At 40.9% G+C, this 20,534-nt stretch overlaps 1 protein-coding gene across 2 annotated transcripts; it reads left to right on the forward strand.

The window, feature by feature from the left end:
* The first annotated feature begins 2,714 nt into the window (after positions 1 to 2,714).
* NXPE3 (neurexophilin and PC-esterase domain family, member 3) lies at positions 2,715 to 18,129 on the forward strand. Of its 2 annotated transcripts, XM_009993354.1 has the most exons (6): positions 2,715 to 2,807; positions 10,672 to 11,432; positions 13,390 to 13,441; positions 16,134 to 16,165; positions 16,483 to 16,679; positions 17,579 to 18,129. In XM_009993354.1, the coding sequence occupies exons 1-6, from the start codon at positions 2,715 to 2,717 to the stop codon at positions 18,127 to 18,129; spliced, it is 1,686 nt and encodes a 561-aa protein (XP_009991656.1). The 2 variants fall into 2 exon arrangements, with proteins under 2 accessions (XP_009991656.1, XP_009991655.1); XM_009993353.1 differs by lacking the exon at positions 16,134 to 16,165 and having other exon boundaries at positions 13,390 to 13,463; positions 16,473 to 16,679.
* The last annotated feature ends 2,405 nt before the right edge of the window (positions 18,130 to 20,534 follow it).

A 20,534-nucleotide genomic window follows, 5' to 3' on the forward strand; every position in this document is an offset into this window, starting at 1 on the left:
GCGGCTTTAGCATCGCCGGGGTTAGTGGCGGGTCCGCCCCAGAGGTTTGCCAGGGCAGTTCCTCCAAGGAGTTGCACCGAGAGGTGCTTTTGTAACGCTGCTGCCTCGGGGAAGTGTCGGGCTGGAGAGCCCTTCGGGTTTAGAGGCGAGAGAGAGAGAAAAAAAAGCCAGCAACAGAACAGCAGCCGTGTAATTGTGAGGGAGAGGGAACTTGGAAGACTTGATAACACTGTTTTTGGGTTTTGTTTGTAACCTCGGGCAAAATGGGGCATTGCAGTAACACTGAGTAACATTGTAGTTGCTGAGTGGCAGGCGATTCGAAGGTGTAGCACGGAAGTGGAAAAAAAACACCCCAAACCTTAAATACTTTTTAAAAATCCCTGGATTATTGTAGAAACGCAGAATTAACTTTACGGTTGAGAAGCCTTAACTGCTGTGGTGTTTTGTGTAACAGCAAGCAGAACACTTAACATATGCAATTTTGTTAAAAATCAGTTGTACGTGTATGTATATGTGTTTTGTTGGGTTTTTGTGGGGTCTTTTCCCCCCTGTGTTGTTTCCAAGGTTGTTTTCGGGATTTTGCGTGGATGGCTTCAGAGAATGTTCCAGGGATAGATGAAGAATTTCAGGCTTTTGGTGTAATTAGGTGCTTCCATTATTTATAAAAGTTAATTAGATGGCTGATGATGAAACTGGAGCTATGTTAAAGCTTTTAGGATAAAGAAAGCTCTAAACCTGTGCATTTGAATCTCTTAGAATGTGTGGCATCTACGGAAATACAGAAAGTTTTGAACAAAAATAGGTGGGAATAGCCTTTCTGGCCTTCTTAGGTGTATGAAATTAATTTGCAGTGCCTTGTGCTTTTCAGTGATTTGAAGATAATTCTCAGCAACAAAATTGGAAATTCTCTTTTTCTCTAATGCATTTGTTTCTGTTCTTCAAATGGTCATATATGGCCCTAAATTAGCATTTTAATGGCTTTAGGTGTATTCATTATCAGTTACAGTCTAAAACTTGAGTTGGTACTTTATACAAATTAAATCATTTATATTAGAGCAGAACTGTTCTAGCAAAGCTGTGGTTTTATTGCATTTTGTAATGTTGAAGCTTTTACTCTAATGGACATCCTGCTCTTTCAGTGCTTGCTCATCAGTCAGAAATACAATCTCTGTATTTCTCAGCAAAGCATTTGAAGTTATAATCCCTATAATCCCTACAAAAGCAATTTCATATGCGGTCTATTTTGAGACTGTTCTGGTTATGGCAGCAATGTATTTTAGTCTGTTGTTGTGTTGGTTTTTTTTAATATTATGCTCATTTAATGAATTATTTAATGAGCTATTTTTTGTATTTAATGAATCATTATGTTTTATTTACGTTTAGACAACATTCCTCAGACAGTCTTAATAAATAATGTAAATTCTCAGTAATGCTATTTTTAGAAAGTTATGCAAATTCTACCTAGTTGTTTGATTGTGTTGTTACACTTGGTAGATGGTTGTATGAGTAACGCTGCTTTGAGAATGTTAAGTTTGAAGAGACTGGTGTCTTTTGACTGTCTCTCCTTGCCATCTGTTGTCGATTTCCAAGTTTAGAGCTTCTCCTTCTGCAAGAATGGTACCCTTTTTGCTTGCAAAATTACTACCTCAGAATTGCCCCTCTGAAAAAGGAGGAAGATGTAAGAGTCAAGCTGAAGAAGCACTAAACTCTGAGAACTGTTATTAATGGCTAAGTCTGAGATTTTGTAACAGATCAGCTATGGAGCAACCTCAGAGAAATTACATATTTCATGAAAGTTAAATTTTATTAAAAACATGACTGTTGTTAGATTATTTTTTTTTTTTAAAAAAAAGCACAAACAGTGAAAACAAAACCCAACACCTTGCATTCTTCCTGGAAGTCTATTTTTTTCAACCATTAGAGCTGTATAAGTGTCCAAAATGTAAAAGGAATGATTGATTAAAAACAAACAAACAAACAAACAAAAAAAAACCAGGAAGGATGTAGTCTAATGTTACAGAAACTTTCCGAAGTTCAGTTTTAGCACATCCAACTCTGTTAGATATGTCCTGTTTAACTGATAAGGCATAATGGCATTTTTTTCCCCTTTCCCCAGCCGAAAGGTAGAGAAAGTACCTTTTGGCCTGCTTATCCAGACTTGCTTCAGACCTTAGTCTTTAATAACAACTTATTGGCATCTCTAATCAGGCAAACAATGAGATGTCTGAAAACACAGGTTTCTGCTAAAAGCCTTGGGCTCCCGATGGCTGGATGGTGCTAGTGTGGTTTCATGGGTAAGTAGGGTGGTAGTTGGTTGTTTTGGTTTTTGGTTGCCAGAAAGAACTCTTCTTTTGGTTTTTTTTTCGGTATCAAATACAAGCGAAACTGGCTTTATGATAAGGTTTTACCATGACATGCCCAAGAGAATGAATTAACGTAATAGATAATTGTGTTCAGTTTAATGCCACAAAAATCTGTCTTAACAGTTCCACTGTACCAGTTGTTGCCATGCAAAGTTCTGCCATTTGTATGCTTTCAGTGTTAAACTTTGCTTCTAATAATGTGATGTATGATATTTGTAAATGCATTTGCAGGAATGAAGTGGAAGTCATCTGGATTCTTCTGTGCACTGCTGAGTCGAAATGACATTCATGTTTGTGGTCAATGGAAGTCATGGCAGCATCTAACATGGGAGGGAAAGACAGGAATGGACAATGTGGCGTGACTCGTTCAGATTGCAGATCTTCTGCCTGCTTCTGGCAGTACTGGCTATTGTGGTGCTGGTCCATAATTTTTTTCAGCTGGAGGTAAGTGGAGCCTGCTTCTTCTTCAAGAGGCCTTGAGCAACACGATTCCCCTTTAACTCTAAGGTTAGAATGGCAGCAATTAGCTACAACTTGGAATCACAAAATTCGGACTGGAAGGGGTGTCTGGAGGTATTTAATCAAACACCCTCCTCAGAGCGCTAACTTTAAAGTTAGCTTGGGTTGTGCAGTGTATTGCTGAGTTTTGACACTCTTCAAGGATGGTCGTTTCACAACCTGCTGGGGCAGCCTGTTGCAATGCTGCACCCCAGGGAAGAATATTTCTGTGATGTGCAGGTGGAAGTTGCCTCTTGTCCCTTTGGCGTGTACTTCTGACTGCACTTCCTCTGTAACTTGCCTTTAGCTAGTGAAAGACTGCAGTTAGATCCCCATTTGCTCTTATCTGGACTTCAAAAAAACAAAAAAAAACCCAAAACCACAAAATAAAAAACCCAACCAACCAAAAACGTCTGGTTACCTTAATGTCTCCTTTCTGTCATGTACTCTAGTCCTCTAATAGTCTTGGGGCTTCTTAGCTTGTCTCTCCAGTTTGACTGTAGTACTGGGTGTCCAAAACCAGACATGGTGTTCTAGGTATAGCTTCACCAAGGTCAAGCTGAGACAAGTTATAGAATCATAGAATCATTAAGGTTGGAAGGGACCTTAAAGATCATCAAGTTCCAACTCCCCTTGCCATGCGCAGGGAACCCCAACACTAGATCAGGTTGTGCAAAACCTCATCCAACTTTGCCTTAAAAAGCTCCAGGGATGGGGCATCAACAACCTCCCTGGGCAACCCATCCCATCTCCTCACCACCCTTATAGTGAAGAATTGCTTCCTAATATCTAAGCTAAATCTCTCCTCTCTCAGTTTAAAACTATTACCCCTTGTCCTATCACTATCTTCTCTGACAAAAAGCCCCTCCCCAGCTTTCCTGTAGCCCCTTTCAAGTACTGGAAGGAGCTATAAGGTCTCCCCAGAGCCTTCTCTTCTCCAGGCTGAGCAGCCCCAACTCTCTCAGCCTGATGCTGCAGTCACAGGAGCCATCCCACCAGGTCTCAGTGATGCCAATGAAATCACAGCCCTGCAGGATCACACTCATCTGTTTCCTCCAGCTTATTCCCCGTGCTGTGTGCATTTGTGTAAAGGCATTTAAGCTGGGCCTCCAGTAAGGTTGCCTGACTAGCTGACCTGACCACCACACCACTCCTAGACTCATCTGTAGTAAGCACTATGTAGTTATCACCATGCTCAATCAGCTGGTTGTGCTCTTGTTAATTCATTCCTACAACTATGCTGTTGACACATGGTCAGTTTGCTGCCCACCAGAATCCTTGGGTCTTTTTCTGCAGAGCTGTTAACTAGCTAGTTGATCCCCAGCCTATACTGGTGCAACTTTCTTTGCCTTTTCCTGTTTCCCGCTGCTGTGTCTGACCTGAATATTTATTCATTTTATTTATCATTTCAGTGCAGAGGTACTTTCAAACTGCATTAATCAATAACCCCAGATAAAATCAGCAAGGAGCAGTTCCAGGGAGCCTTGGAGGCTGACCCTGTCCATTGGCTGCCTGCCTGGCCAGACTGCTCACTGCAGCATTGGGTGGGTGAGCATGATAATGCTTCATCGGATGCTTCATTTGAGATCAAAGCCAGAGAAAGTCTTAGAAAACTTTTCACAGAGTACCTGTAACCAAATCTGTTCAGGCTCTGGAAGGAGGTTTTATTGTTGATTGCTGTTGAAAACGTGTTTGTAAATGCATCAGATGTGCTTCTCATCACCAGATCATCTAATCTGGGTGGCTAAAGCTAAAGAGTTCAGGCAGTTACCAGCTAGCCACCAGACACCCTCCCTGCTTTTTCTCTTTAGGATTTTATACTTTTTCATGTTAGAATCTTCCCTCTTGAATGCTTAAGCTACTCTCTCAATAGTCCCACCCATGTCAGAATTTTACTTCTCTTACCTATGTTTAAAAAAAAAAAAAAAGCTGTCTGCAAAACATTTAATAGTGTGCTTATTGTTTAATTTGCTTGTTACTATAGAGTAGCGCATCTATTGAGGTCCACAGCTGACCACTGCATTATTGTACCAGAAGAAATGTATTTTTTTTCTTTTTTTTTTTTTTTTTTCAAACACAGCTGGGCAGCTAAAATATTCCACATTTTTCCATGAAGTATCACAGTGTTGCTGAGGTGCAACATAATGGCTTTAGTGTACAGGAAAGTTTGTATATTTGTACCAATTACCTTTAAATCGAAGAACCGCTTCAGCATTGGTTGTCAATGTTCTTTTATTTAAAAGCACTTAGAAAAGAGAGTGTAGTGGGAGAGAGGAAGCTTCTTGCAAGGATAAAGGAGTGGTGTCTGGAACCAAGCAGCTGAAACTGAGCAAAATAACTATGTAACAAAGTTTTTTATTCTTCCTGCTAAATTGCAGGTGTCTACAAAATATAACAGCACCATCTTATTTGCATTATTGCTGGAACACTTGTCTATCAGGTGATGGCTTTTTGACACGTAGAGTAACTTGGCACCCACTCAGTGTTGTAAGGCAGGAAAGACAGTGAACTATCTTATGCCTGTCTCAGACAACAAATAGGGGTTAAGTACCTGAAGTGTAAAATTCCTGTAAATGAGATGACTGACCTTTCAGTAATTGTTATTTGTTCAGTTTCAAATATTGTCTGCTGTGTAAATTAAGACTCTAGTGGGCAAAGTGGAACTTCCCTCCTGTCTCTCCTGGGTATGTGTGTGGTCTCCATTCCTGACACCTGGGAAGCTTCTGTGATGTTTCCTGCTCTAATGTTAGTGCCTTATCATAGAATCACAGAAGGGTTTGGGTTGGAAGGGACCTTAAAGATCTTCTAGATCCAACCCCCTTGTCATAGGCAGGAACACCTCCCACTAGACCAGGTTGCTCAGATCTCCATCCAGCCTGGCCTTGAACACTTCCAGGGAGGGGGAATCCACAACTTCCCTGGGCAATCTGTGCCAGTGTCTCACCACCCTCATAGTGAAGAATTTCCTCGTAATATCTAACCTAAATCTACCCTCTGCAAGTTTTAAGCCATTATCCCGTGTCCTCTCACTACAGGCCCTTGTAAAATGTTCCTTCCCAGCTTTTCTGTAGCCCCTTCAGGTACTGGAAGGCTGCTATAAGGTGTCCCTGGAGCCTTCTCCTCTCCAGGCTGAACATCCCCAACTCTCTCAGCCCTTCTTCATAGCAGAGGTGCTCCAGCCCTCTGATCATCTTTGTGACCTTCCTGTAGACTTGCTCCAGGAGCTTCATGTCCTTCTTGTGTTGGGGCCTCTAGAATTGGACGGTACTGCAGGTGGGATCTCACAGCAATTGTTCCAAATCATAGAATCATAGAATCTTAGGGCCTGGAAGGGACCTCGAGAGATCATCTAGTCCAACCCCCCTGCCAGAGCAGGGTCACCTAGAGTACATCACACAGGAACTCATCCAGGTGGGTTTTGAATGTCTCCAGTGAGGGAGACTCCACAACCTCCCTGGGCAGTCTGTTCCAGTGCTCTGTCACTCTTACAGTAAAAAAATTTTTTCGGATATTCACCTTGAACCTCCTATGCTCCAATTTACACCCATTACCCCTCGTCCTATCACTGGTCATCACTGAGAAAAGCCTAACTCCGTCCCCCTGACACTCACCCCTTACATATTTGTAAACATTGATGAGGTCACCCCTCAGTCTCCTTTTCTCCAAGCTAAAGAGACCCAGCTCCCTCAGCCTTTCCTCATAAGGGAGATGTTCCACTCCCTTAATCATCTTTGTAGCTCTGCGCTGGACTCTTTCGAGCAGTTCCCTGTCCTTCTTGAACTGAGGGGCCCAGAACTGGACACAATACTCCAGATGTGGCCTCACCAATGCAGAATAGAGGGGGAGGAGAACCTCTCTTGACCTACTAACCACACCCTTTCTAATGCATCCCAGGATGCCATTGGCCTTCTTGGCCACAAGGGCACATTGCTGGCTCATGGTCATCCTCCTGTCTACCCGGACCCCCAGGTCTCTTTCACCTACACTACTCTCCAGCAGTTCAGCCCCCAACCTGTACTGGGACATGGTGTTGTTCTTCCCCAAATGCAAAACTCTACACTTCCCCTTGTTGAACTTCATCAGGTTTCTCCCCGCCCAACTCTCCAGCCTATCTAAGTCTCTCTGAATGGCAGCACAGCCTTCTGGTGTGTCAGCCACTCCTCCCAGCTTAGTGTCATCAGCAAACTTGTGTACTAGGCCAAGCTAAGAGTTACAGCTGGTGGAAGATACTGGACTTGGAGTTCCACCTTGCCATCAGTGGTTGAAATATCAATAATTTTTATCAGGCACTAACATTATTGTGTTCACTGACGATAAGTGTTCATCTACTAACCCCTCCAGAATATATTTTAGAGCATGATTGTCTGGGTGAGGCTGTGTTATATCTAATTTTTTGCTTAGTTGGCAGCTAAATGCTAACTAGTTGAGCTGAAGCTTTTGTCAGTTCTCCTCAAAAATATGTCTTCCTTTTTTTCCTTTTTGTGGCTTCCTTCATGCACCAGGAACAGCTGTGGATTTGTTTGAGCTTCATGGACACGTAATCCATTCTGTCCTGCCTGTGTTACTTGGCCTACATCCATTACATTACTTTGTGATCATACTTGGGTTCTGGTTAACTTCAGAATGCAGCAAATAAAAAATAGTTTAAAAGCCCAGGCAAGGAAACAAACAAAAAACCCCCCAACAACAAACCCTGCTGCACACAAACTAAACCAATCCCTCCCTCCACTTTGCAATTGCCTTCAGAATCAAGACACTTTGAATGGAGTATATGGAAATAAGAAAAGCAGGGCAAGTATTATTCAATGGGGAGATTGTATTAAAAACTAAAACTGTGTTGTAAGATAAAGGAAGATGACTCTTCAGCAGTCTTGAAAAATGCTTTTTATCTGCCCTACTTAAAGAAATTTTACTTTATTTTGGAGAGCCCATAGCTCTGTATAGGCTCAATATGACTTCAGGAGCCAGGGAGATTTAGAAATGCAAATAAAAGACAGAGTAGGGAATGGAGTGGGGACAGACTATGCTATTAATCTGCCTCAGGGCAAGCCATGTGTATCCATAGGGATAGGACAGCACTTGAGCACTTATTTGGAGATGACCCTGTGAAGCACTTAAAGAAACATGGTTTGAAAAGCCTTTCTGTTCCAGTCAAGGATCTTAGGTATATTAATTGATTCTTAATCTTTCCCTGCCTTAACTGGAAAATGAAATTGCTGTAGTATTTTCTCCTGAGAACAGCATACATGATGTAGTTTGCTTTCACATAGTTCTGTGTTAATATATGATCCTGTTTGGACTTGGGAGAGGGCTGTAAAGATGAACAAGGATGTTTCAGAAAGAATGGTCCTTCAGGATGCTGAAGAACCTTTGGTTCTACCTTTACAGAGGTTTTCTTTTTTCCCTTGAAGACTGAGAAAATATTTGAGGTATGATCTGTTTTGCTTAATGGATTGTAGCCTGGAGGTGCTGGAGTTGAAATGACAGTACATGTTCAGGACCTCAGCTGCATTCAAGTGAAAAGCTTTGGCCTGGTGCTTTACTAAGAAGGTGGACTGTTTTAGAGAGATTGAGTGTGTTCTCTGTTGTGTGTTCTGAATGTACGTGGTTGTTGACTTGGTGTTATCTGCACCCATTTCCACTGAAAGATATAAGTAGGCCCTTGGAAAGACTTCAGAAAGGCCAGCTAGGCCATAAATGACATCATATACATCTCTGACAGAAAGATGGGGTTGAAAACCCTGAAGAAATTTACAGAAGATTAATATTCTTGTTGACTGAGATATGGTTACCAGCTTGTTGAATGCATAAAAATATATAGCTGACTTTTAAAATACTTCCATGCAGTATTTTCTGTTATGTATATGCAGGAACTAGTGAGAGAAAGAAGTTGTGAAGGTATCCAAAAAAAGAAACTTGACTTAATTCAAGAAAACATGTAGACAGGATATAAAGTCAAGCTGTATCTGAGATTATTCTCAGTTTTGCCTGAAATTTACTGGATTAATAAAGGTAATGTGCAGTGATATGTTGGCTTTTTTGCCTGCTGTGATGGAAAATACAAATATTTTCCGATGACCTCAGATGGCCTTCAGGGAAAATTTGTTAAATCCTAGGTAGAAATGTAAAACAAAAACATTTATTGTGATGATAACATTTTGCGTATTTGTGGCTACCAGTCAATTTACAGTTAATATTTAAAATGTAACCATTTACAATTTCAGATTTTGTAGTTAACATGGATATCAGAGATAGATTCTGTGTATCCATCCTACATCCTAGTGTGGTCATTATCCTCTTACACTGATCAAAACCAGCTTCTTATTTAACAGGCTTCAAAAGCCTGTACATTTCTATTGCTTGTTAAGTTTACCTTTATTCTAAAAAAAGTATATTGAATCTCTTTGTTGTTCAAATGACGCTAATATACTGGCAAATTCAAATCAAATGTGTGTGTGGGGAAACTACTTAGTATGTACGTGTACTCTAGATGATATTTCAATGGACTAAGAAAGGTTTACTGCAATAAATAAGACTTTAATGGGAATTCTAGTACATTACTGAGCAGTTAATTATGAAGGAAGTGACTGGGAAACAGTACGATATCGGTAAGTACAATGTATTAAAAAAGTAAATTGATTAATATAGTTCTAATTTTTATCAGTCTCCCAAATCAAAAGTAGCATATCCTCTGGTGCCATGTGAATGGTACATTATATCATTTTCATCATTGTTTGAATAAAAAATTGGCAGATTTTGCTTTTCTGTGAAATATGAGTATAGATAAGTTATACTATATGTATCTGATTAATTAAGTACTTATTAACTGCTGATTTTTGTGCATATTTGGGGTGTAAGTTTGGATTTACTGATTTTAAAAAAAATTTTGTAATGCAAACCTGCAAAACTGTGTGATATCATGAACAAAATGGTATCTGTAATCATTTGCATAAACATTCAGCTTTGGACACCGATCTCAAGTCACAGCAGAAGCCCCCTCTCTTAGACTAGCATTGTGTTTAACAATTTTAATTTTTAAAGTAGTGTGGATTAAGGGGTGCTTTGCTTGTTTTTATTTGGCTCTAGAAGAAGCTGTATATAGATTTAAAAACCTTAAATCTTTTTTTTTGCTTGTTTAGTCTTAGCTTGTGTAAGCTGTTTTACTTGCCCAGCAGTTACTGAATTTGTTGCTCCTGAAGTAGTCCTTCCGTTTTTTTCAATCTGTATGTTACAGGGAAACCCACATTTCAGATAAGATAAGAAGCAATTTGAGTGTGACCAGATAAGTCTGCAGCTGCCACATGCAGCAGACTTCTCTCAAAGGCACATGCAGGGGATGCATCAGATTCGTCTGCAGTGTAAAGTCTCAAATAAACCCTTTTTCCTTGCATTATATTGGGAAGCTACTAGACATCGTTGTGCCTGAAGACTCAAATGATCCCACAGTAAGAAAATAAAAGAGGAGTTTACAATTTAATCATATGATCTTTTGTAATTTGTTTATTTTTTCACATTGCTGATATTTGCAGGATACACTGGTAGCCAGAATACTGCCACAGAAAATATTTGGCCTGATTTATAGAAAAGCCTCTTTGCCAGAGCAGGGTAACCACAGGTTGCCCACCTGTATTCTTGGAAAACCCATGGTTCAAATAATAGATTTGTATCTTCTAGCAAAGTTGCTTAATTTGGTCAGCTTCAAAGCTGGGTAAAGCTCAACCCAGTTCTTGGGATAATTTCCTGACAAAGGATTCATTATTCATAGTGCTTCATTTCATAACACAGTTAACAGCATCTTTGTCCTCCCCAGCACCTGGATGATAACGCAGTCTCAGGATCAAGTTGGATAACAGAAGACAATGTCCATCATTCCCGATCACAGACAACCAAAACTACCAGGAAGCCTTTCTGTGGTTATAAGCAGCAGATTTTGTCCAAAAGAGAACAAGCAGAACAGGAATCTTTGCTTGCTGCAATACAGTGGCCAAAACCCCCTTATGGAAAAATTGCCTTTGAACAAAGCACTGATCCTGCACAGAGTGACTTTGTAATTGTGAAACCCAGTGGATTCTTCAAGGTGGGTGATCAGTTAGAGGTGCTCGTGCGCGCGAAGGATTTCCAAGGAAAACCCAAACAGTATGGTGGGGACTATTTACAGGCACGAATTCACTCTCCTCTGCTGAAAGCTGGAGCAACAGGAAGGATTGTAGATTGCCATAATGGCCTTTACAAAGTCTTCTTTACTTTGCTTTGGCCAGGAGAGGTCAAAGTTTCTGTGTCACTTGTCCATCCCAGTGAAGCAATACAAGTCCTCCTGCGTTTACGAGAAGAAAGGCCAGACAGGGTCTATTTCAAAAGCTCATTCAAGTCTGGGAGGCATTTGGAGACCACTGAGTGCAATGTTTGTTTGTCTGGAGACCTCCCTGTCTGTAACTTCACAGATCTCTACACGGGTGAGCCATGGTTCTGTTACAAGCCTCGAAAACTGTCCTGTGCCAGCCGGATCAGCCATGCCAAAGGTGGATATCAAAAAGGTCTTCTGACACAAGAGGAAAGCCTCTTTTTCCAAAGGTATGAATATTGTTGAATGTATATATACTCAGTCAAGTAATTTGATTTTAAAGACAAACTTTAGGTTATTGGTGAAATACGACAGGTTGTCTGAGAGAAGGTGTGTACCTGCAGGAGCAGGTGGTTGATGTAGGTTGTTGAATATTCTTTTTCCCTCTATTCAACCGTGCAAAAAAGAACACAGTAATCTTAAACTAAGGAAACTTGGAGTATAGTTCTCTCTCTGTGCTTGGAATTCGATTTTGAAAAAATGCATCTTTTAGTGCAAGGGTAGACGTGGTAGGACTGCTTCAGCTGAAATGAGACAAAGTTAGCTAAGGTCTAGTGGCAGAACTGTAGTTGAAGGCTACTGCTTTGCTCTCAGAAAAAGGAGTTCAAGGGAAATGTTTCAGCAGTATGGCCACTTGAGGATTAAATTAGGAAATGTTTTGGAGTAGCAGCTCCAAATAGGTTAATTAGGAATGTGTGTGTGCATGTTTGTCACTGAAGACCAGAAATCAAAATTAAGTATCAGTGGCCTTGGGGTTTTTTGGCTATTTCTCACTGGGTTTGAAAGTGGGTCTTTTGCCTTCCCGTGCCTCAGGCAGTTCATCTGTAAAACAGGGTTGATACTGGTGGCTGTTGCTTTCAAATGGGAGTGTTTTGGGGTTTTGTTTTTGTTTGTTGTGTTTTTGGTTTGTTTGTTGGTTTTTGGTTTGTTTGGTTTTTTGTGGAGGTTTTCTGTTTGCTTTTTTGTTTTTCGGTTTGTTTTGTTTTGGTGGGGGGTTTTTTGTGGTATTTTTGCAGTTGTTTATTTTTGTTTGTTTGTTTCAAAAAAGTTCATTCTTTAAATAGACAAAAACATTAGACAAGGATTCTCTTCAAAACAGCAACAGAAGACAGAACAAGAGCCTAGCATTATATCTCTGCATCTGCCAGAGCTGTACAACAGAGATATGAGTCCAGCACAAACTTACCAGAATTCATCGATGTCCACAAACACTTTCTTGGTGTTTAGTGGGATGAGCTTTGTTTCTGTATTCAGCAAATCACTGTCGTACTGGAAAACCTTATTGCTGGAGATCTTGGAAGCTGGTTGGACATGAGCTGGTACTACCGTCTTTCCCAGAGGCTGGAGACACCACTGCTAGTAGCCTGGTCTGGTTTGGTGATGATGCTGAACTGCCGCAAGCTCTGCTGTGTACTGTGGAGCAGGCTGTGGGATTAGGGGGCTGAAAGTGATAACTGCCTCACCAGAGGTGCTTACTGTGCTAAGCCCCTGCAGAGGGTAGGCAGAGCTGGGAGCTGCAGCAGCATAACCTTTCAGTGGTTTCTCCCCTTGGTCCCACGTACCGAAAACTGGAACTTCCCCTAGAGTCACACACACTGGTTTGGGTTGGAAGGGACCTTAAAGATCATCTGGCTCCAATCTTGCTGCCATGGGCAGGGACACCTCCCACTAGACCAGGTTGCTCAAAGCCCCATCCAGCCTGGCTTTGAACACTTCTGGGGGGGGGGCAGCCACAAGTTCTCAGGGCAACCTGTGCCAGTGTCTCACCGCCCTCACACCGAAGAATTTCTTCCTAACATCTTAACCTACCCTCTTTCAGTTTAAAACCATTCCCCTTCACCCTATCACTACCTGCCCTTGTAAAAAGTCCCTCTGTTTATCATCTTTGTGGTAAATCCCCTAGAGCTACTTGCAGACCTTGGCAGCTTTATGTAGGTTTGTGCCAGGAAAAATATGCACAAGATTTGTGACCTGGTGCTGTGAAATTTTGAATTGAATTCACAACAGTCATAGTGGTCTCGAGGAAATTAATACAGAATGAATGTGCTATAGGAGATAGGGTCAACTTATAGATAGAAATCCTTCGTCAGTCCGATGTGCTTATTTGAAGTAAATTAAGAAAAAAATGAAATTAATATTACCTTTAAATTTTACAGTAAATTTTACAAATACTATCTTTTTTTCAAGTGACGTGAATATCAAAAGGTCAATACTCTCCAGTGGACCTGATTCAGTGATTGTAAAGCCCGACGCATTTCCAGGTAAGGTGAACTTTGCATGAATCTTGTTTGTAATTAATAATTACATTTATTAAAAAGAACCAACAGGCATGAGGTAATAATTTATTTGTTTGTTTTTATAGCATGGAATAAAAATTAAGTGATACATTTCTATTAAGAAGATGAAGGCTTTTGGATGTTACTGTAATTTAAGTGCAACACTTAATTTTCTAACATAACAAATGGGATTTTTAGCAAAAAGTAGTTTAAAAAGTTTGTTCTCTTGCCGAAAGTCTTTTTTTTTTTTTCCTCTAACATTTTTTTTACTCAGAGATGCAAAATGTCTTACAATAACTGTTCACCAAACTCTCAAATTAATCTAAAAAAACCAACTGTGTGGTGTTTCTTAACTTTTTCTTTTTTGTCTGACATATTTTGACAATTTGTATCTAAGTACTGTTACCATTTGTGTTATCACAAGGTGTCTGAAGCTACAGTTGTGAACCAGAACCTAATTGTTCTGTATACCCTGACTGAAGACAGAGCAAGAATACAGTCCATGCTGAGTGAAACTCATCCTTTATCTCATTCATATCCATGTGCATGTTTTATTTGCCTTTAATAAGCCTGCATAACATGTGATACATAGAGAATTACTTCTTAATCAAAAGCTTTTAAGATGCCTTGTTGTGGGGGTTGTTTTTGTTGTTGCTGTTGTTTTTTAAATAAGGTTGTAGGAGACTTTAAAGTTCCTGACTTGAGCAATAAAGTCTGAACAGAAAACAGCCTACAGCATTTCTTGGTTTCAGTTTTGCTGTTCACTAAAAAAAGACAGAACGCTGCTATTTGGCCAGCAGCGCTTTCCCACTTTTCTTTCTCTAGCTCCTTTAGATGACATGGATTTTGTTACTTTTTTTTTTCCTTGCTACAAATTTGAAATTTGATTATATTGCCTATTATTCAGAAGTTACAGATGTTCAAAGGTTGTACACATTTCCTGAAGGTTACTGCTGCGTTTTAAACAGCTGATAGGAGTAACACAGTATTCCTTTCTGAAATTCCTTCTAAGAACAGTTTCTGAATAAATGAACTTAACATATTGGTGTGCTTATGGATGTATGGATTTGTTTGTACTGATAGCATACTTTAATTATTCTGCTGTTAATTTTGCACATACATTTCTGTTTGGGGGTAAGTGTAGATCAAGTTGGTTTTTAAGTTGTTTTTCTGAAAGACAAGATTTTTGCTATATTCTTAGTTTGTAACTATGCAGATTGAAACTTTGATTCTCTTCTGTAAAATCCAAAAGTAATGGCTTTCTGAATTCTAGACCTCAACTGGTATGTTAGTATACACAGATTTAAAATGCTGGTGTTGGGTTTAGTGTGAGGCACCAAAAAGTGGTTCTAGTATTGTTTTTATATATGTATGTGTAGTCTGAGAACCCATTTAAATGGTAAAAATGGGAGTATTTTTACATCAAAACTTAAGAAACAATGAACTGAAGCTGCGAATTTGCATTATGATTTCCTTTTTAATTATATGATCACACGAAGAATTTTTTCCTTTGTAGGATTCCTGTTTCATACATATTGGATGCGTCAACATTACTAGTTGGGCTTTTTCTCTTCCTTCATTGTCTCTGTTACCTGATTTAGAGAGTCATCCAAAGATAAAATTTTCTAATAGCTTTTTCTGTGGTACTCACGACTATAGTCTTTGTGTTACACAAACATAGTTGTAGTTCACTCTTTGCAGTGTTCCTGCAAGGTCTAAGGAGGTTAACATCTACTTATGCAAGACACAGACTGTTGTACATGAGCTGTGAGACCAAAAGAGCCTGCTAGGAATGAGTATTTGAAAAGGCTTATGGCCTTTTGGTTTTGTGTTTAGATTTTGGCTACACCCATGTTACAGTGAAGCATCTGCCAGAGGATGCTTCTGGACGCTGGAATTCCACTGCCTGTGCTTGTAGGTACATGGGCCTGTTGTGATTTTGGCCATGGCAACGTGTGCTTTCGCAACAGCGGCAAGTTAGGACACGCTGGGGACTGTTCTTAACGGGTGGTCTCCACACGAGAATGGACAAAAGTGTTTGAGCAGCAGGGGTTGGTGTGAGGAACAGCTCTGAGCTTGTTCAGCTGAGGTGTTTGAATGCACGTGTGGTGAAGGAGGAACGTGTAACGACCCCCGGGAACTTCAGTGTACATGTGTCACATGGGATGCCAATTAAAATACTGATATAGCCGTGGGATTGCAAGATCTGTTCCCATCATCTCTGGCCCTTGCTTGCAAGGTACCATCCAGCTTCCGCAGCCCCTGTGTCCCACGGAGCAGGGCTTCCCTGGTGCCAGCCTGGTTCCTCCTCGGGTGACCGCCTGCCCGGGGCACTGAGAGGAGAAAGGGCTGGATAGAGAAGTGAAAGCACGAAATCCGTGGAATTAGAGAATCCATGTGTAATTCCCGTGTTCAAAGGACACACAAAGTTCCTGTTGAAGTTCATTCCAGCACTTCCTACTTCTGGAGTCCCTCCGCTTCAGCCTTCGCTACCCTAGCGCGGAGCAGGAGTGTCAGTGTCTGTGTGTCTGTGTTATTCCACAGACGGGTCGTCTTTATTCTTTATTTTCGCTGTGTTTCTGGGCCGGTCCGGGTCCCCGCGGCGGGGCCGCTGGGCGGCAGCAGCGACACACGGCCCGGGAGGGAGGGAGGGAGAAAATAAGTCACAGAATCACAGAGCGCGAGGAGTTGGGAGGGACCTCCAAAGATCCTCGAGCCCAACCTCCCCCCCTCCCCGCCAGAGCATCCCTGTCAAGCCAGGCTATAATTGTTCCACCGCCTCTGTCGGTAGCTGCAGGTCTTGAGGAGAAAAAGGGGATGAAATCTGTGATCTTGCAGAAGTACGATGCGTGAAGGGTTTTAATCCAGGTGGTACATCATGCTCTTCTCGCTTTTAACTAAGGAGGATGCTCCTACACTGCTGGCTGGAAGTCCATGAAGGCTGTGGAGGCTGGTTTTGTTGTATGTTAATTGCAAATAATTTTTCTCTTTCAGTTTCAAGCAGTATGGACGGAGCTGAAGATCCCACAGCTTCCCCTTCTGGTTATTATTATGAAGACCAGTGGAGGTCCAGAACACACTGGATTCATCATTTTGACAAGTCAGATAATATAACCAAGTGCTTACAAGGAAAAGTAATCCACTTGTTTGGAGACTCTACAATAAGGCAGTGGTTTGAATATCTGACAGCATTTGTTCCAGGTTACTTTTTTTTTCTTTTCCTTTGGTTTTGTCCTGGAAGACCCTTGCACACCTTTATTTCTCACATCTCAGATACAGAATTGATCTTATTGAGTGACAATGACAAAATAGCAGAAGAGGAAAGGCAAAACATCATAAGAAATCCTGACAGAAAGGCAGTTAGTCAGATGTTTGAGCAGGCACTGGAAGCTTGTAGGCATTGGAAGTGGGGCCACTGCAAAGTTGTCCTATGTCCAATGTCTTTGTTCCACCAGTGAGGACAGTAGCTGTGGCTGCCAGTCAAGGTGGCCATTGGAGGGCAAGGCAGAAGTCACTTCAAGTGTCTGCGTGAGGCCCTGCAGCATCCCAGTCACAAAAGTGACTTTTGAATGAAGTAACAATTGACTTCTCTTACTGTTAATAGGCTTTAGTTCCTTTTTTGTATTTCCCTTATTATAAATTAAATAGCAGGATTTTGGAAACCGACTTTATATTCCTCCCTCACCCCTTACCTTTAAAGCAGTTAAATAGTGTTGGAACACAAATTTTGAGACCACTTAATACCTACAAATTGAAGTAATTTCTAAATTTATTGGAGTCCTAAAGTAGCCAGAAGGGACTCTGGAAAATTTATTTTTTATGAGAGGGAGAAGAAAATGATTTGGGAAACATGGGAAAGGCACTGACAGTCTTGTGCAGCTGAAGTGTGCTGTCTTGTAAATTTCAATATGCGTAAATTCCACTCTGAAATACTGAGCTAGCACTCATGTGATGCTTGTCTTATGTTTCATTTCAGAGTTCCTAGAATTCTGTTCAGATTTCTTGATCTACTGCTACTTTTACCTGGGGGTGCTAGCCTCCTGTTGATCATTTCAGTCTCTTATGCTGTCTTTCACTAATGCTTGCTCCTGGTTTTCCAGATCTAGTGGAATTTAACCTGGGGAGCCCTAAGAACGTGGGCCCTTTCATGGCTGTGGACCTGAAGCACAATATCCTCCTGAAGTTCCGCTGCCACGGGCCGCCCATTCGCTTCTCGACAGTCTTCAGCAGTGAGCTGCGCTACGTTGCCAATGAACTGAATGGCATAGTGGGTGGGAGAAACACGGTGGTAGCCATAACTATATGGTCCCACTTCAGCACCTTCCCTGTGGAAGTCTATATCCGGCGGCTGAGGAACATTCGGAGATCAATCATCCAACTGCTGGATCGCAGCCCCAAGACTTTAATCATCATCAGAACTGCTAATGTTCAGGCGCTTGGGCCAGAAGTGAGCCTCTTTAACAGTGACTGGTATTCCTTTCAGCTTGATTCTGTCATGAGGAAAATGTTCTCAGGAATTGCTGTGCACTTTGTGGATGCTTGGGAGATGTCTCTGGCTCATTACTCGCCACACAACTTGCACCCAAATGAAATAATTGTTAAGAATCAAATAGATGCATTTTTATCTTATGTGTGCCCTCTGCAAACTTAGTACAAATGGGTATCCCAATGTCATCTTTTGCTGTAGCTGAAGTAAAGTTGCTCTTTATCAGAGCTATTGAGTTATGCCAGACAGTATGGGAGAACTCTGGTAATTGCACTTGCATGCAGTACAGGCAGGGTGGCCTTAACTCTGGGTAGCTGTGAAGGCTGGTACAGAGGAGCTGGCTGTTCAGGCCATATCTTCCTGCAAGGTTGATTCCGTTCAACCTGACTGTTCACATCTGAGATTACTAAAGAGCACCTTAAATTAAATACACAGGAGTCAATAAGAAATTATGTGGGTTATTAGCTTTACTAGTTGTCTGCACTGTATGCTTAATTTACCCATATGACACTGATTCTGTTACCAGGGTCTTGCTGCTCAGAACTGTGTATAAAACCTGGGAAGGCTTGTGAGAATGGTGTTTCTCTCAATGTTCCATAGTTTGAGGGACATCCCCTCTAGTTGTATGTCAGAGAAGCACAGTGTGTGTTCTTGTTTCAAAGTCCTAGCTAGAAAAAATGAAGGAAGTGTACCAAAATCACTATTATCAATCAAAGAAGCACAATCAAAATATCTGTAGCATTAAGTCATAAAGAATTTGCTGAAATTTAATAGGGCATGCTACTTAGGCACCCTGGGAGTTACAAATGGCTGCTAAATAATGCAAATGGCCACTGTTTTGGTTTCCTGTACTACTAAGTCTCTTCTGAGCCATGATGCACTGTCTACTTACTGGTTTATCTGTATTGGAGAAATGCATATACGGTGACTTCAGTGAAGACACTGCCTCAGGCAGTTTCTCCAAGATCAATTTGCAGGCTCACCTACTTGAAGCTAGAAGCATTTACTAATTAAAGTGTTTCCCATCCCTGGAAGTTAAAGCTATTCTGTTATGTTCCTGCAAAGTTTGGCTTCTGGGAATTACTTATTACATCACTCATTTATGTCTGTACGGGGAAACCAAGTGACCTGAATATGCACTTGGCAGCTTTTGGTACTGGGTAACAGTAACTGGCACACGCTAGTGTCAAGGCCATGCAGTGATGCCCCTCCTGTGTGTAGCGGTTGTGCCACTTAGCCATGAGCTTTACTGCTGCCAAGATAAAAGGTCAAAAAAATTACACCCAAAAGCAAAACATGCACAGGGTTGCCTTGCATGCAGCTGCTTGGTAAATACCGGCAGTTTTGCTGGTGTGAAAGCTGGTGGCTCTTGGGCCTCTAGGGATGGAGTTTGCTGCTGATGATTTGATTGTGCCTGTCTATGGTTTTAACTAGTAACACTTTGAAAACAAGGTTTGGTTAAATTCAGCCCCCAGATTAAACAGCAGAGAAGTGTTCCATGTTGTCTTATTCCTTGTCCCACTAAGGTAGTATTTACTAGTGGCTTTACTGGGAAATGTGTCAACAGTAGTGGAGAGCTTCTGAAGCAGCTCGTTGTGCTTAGGGAGAATATGAAAGTTGAGTCTTTGTGAACAAACAGAATAGATTATTAAGCAAAATTGGTAGGTTGCACTGAGTAGAATAATCAAAAAGTCTTCGTAGAAAAAATGTTTTACTCTTTACTGGGTTTGCTGCTATGTTAGGAAGACTGTGCACTTACTGCTGGAGCCCCAAGAGAGTTAATGCTACCAGCTAGAGGAGCAGTTTTTTGGGGTTGTTTTTGTTTGTCTCTGTTTTGAGGTATTTTTTGGGGGGGGGTTGTGGGTTGTTTTTTTGTTTGTTTGTTATTTCATTTTGAAGGGCAACTGAGAACTGTTCTAAAAACAAATATAAATGCTTTTAGCATGTAAAAGTTGTCAGTAGCATCCATCTGCAAACTTAACAATTTTAAAATTATTAGAACTGACTGGAAGAGTCACGTACATGGAAATAGCATTTATTCTTAGCTTTTCAAACTGGAACTAAGGAGTTCCAATTTGCCAGTTCCTACTGACAGCTGCCTCATGTAATGTCTGTCCATATATTAGCTTTAGGTAACTATTTCTTACTTTAATATGTTAATGGAAAGTGATCCTCTACTAAAAGAGACCACACCAGTTCAGGCCTGGGAAGGTAAACCGCCACAATGCAAAATGACCTTTCATCTTTTCCTTGTCTGTTTTTTAAAATAGGCAGAATATAAGGCTTTCATCCTGAATAACAAACCTATCCAAATAACGTTAATGAAAATAAGACTTCAAACTTTTACTTTGAAGGAAACTACTTAATTTGTGGACTAACCATTTGATTTTCCTCATAAAGCCATACCATGTGTGAAAGTGTTGTGGTAGCATGTTTCTCCTCTGAATGTTGTAGTGCTCACCACTGCTCTTCTCCAGCAAATTCATATCTTTCTCAACTACCAAGAACAGAGAGAGAACAGATTTATTTATTTATTTATTTATTTACTATTTTAAAAATTAAGGGAAAGA

Source organism: Chaetura pelagica, unplaced genomic scaffold (genome assembly GCF_000747805.2).
Source record: "Chaetura pelagica isolate M959 unplaced genomic scaffold, ChaPel_1.0 scaffold101, whole genome shotgun sequence".
In the NCBI taxonomy this organism is placed as follows: Eukaryota; Metazoa; Chordata; class Aves; order Apodiformes; family Apodidae; genus Chaetura; species Chaetura pelagica.

Coding starts and splice junctions, on each gene's coding strand:
- NXPE3 (XM_009993353.1), top strand. CDS start 2,715: ATGTGGCGTGACTCGTTCAGATTGCAGATCTTCTGCCTGCTTCTGGCA. Junction 11,433..13,389: donor GAAAGCCTCTTTTTCCAAAG/GTATGAATATTG, acceptor CTTTTTTTCAAG/TGACGTGAATATCAAAAGGT. Junction 13,464..16,472: donor AAAGCCCGACGCATTTCCAG/GTAAGGTGAACT, acceptor TTTCTCTTTCAG/TTTCAAGCAGTATGGACGGA.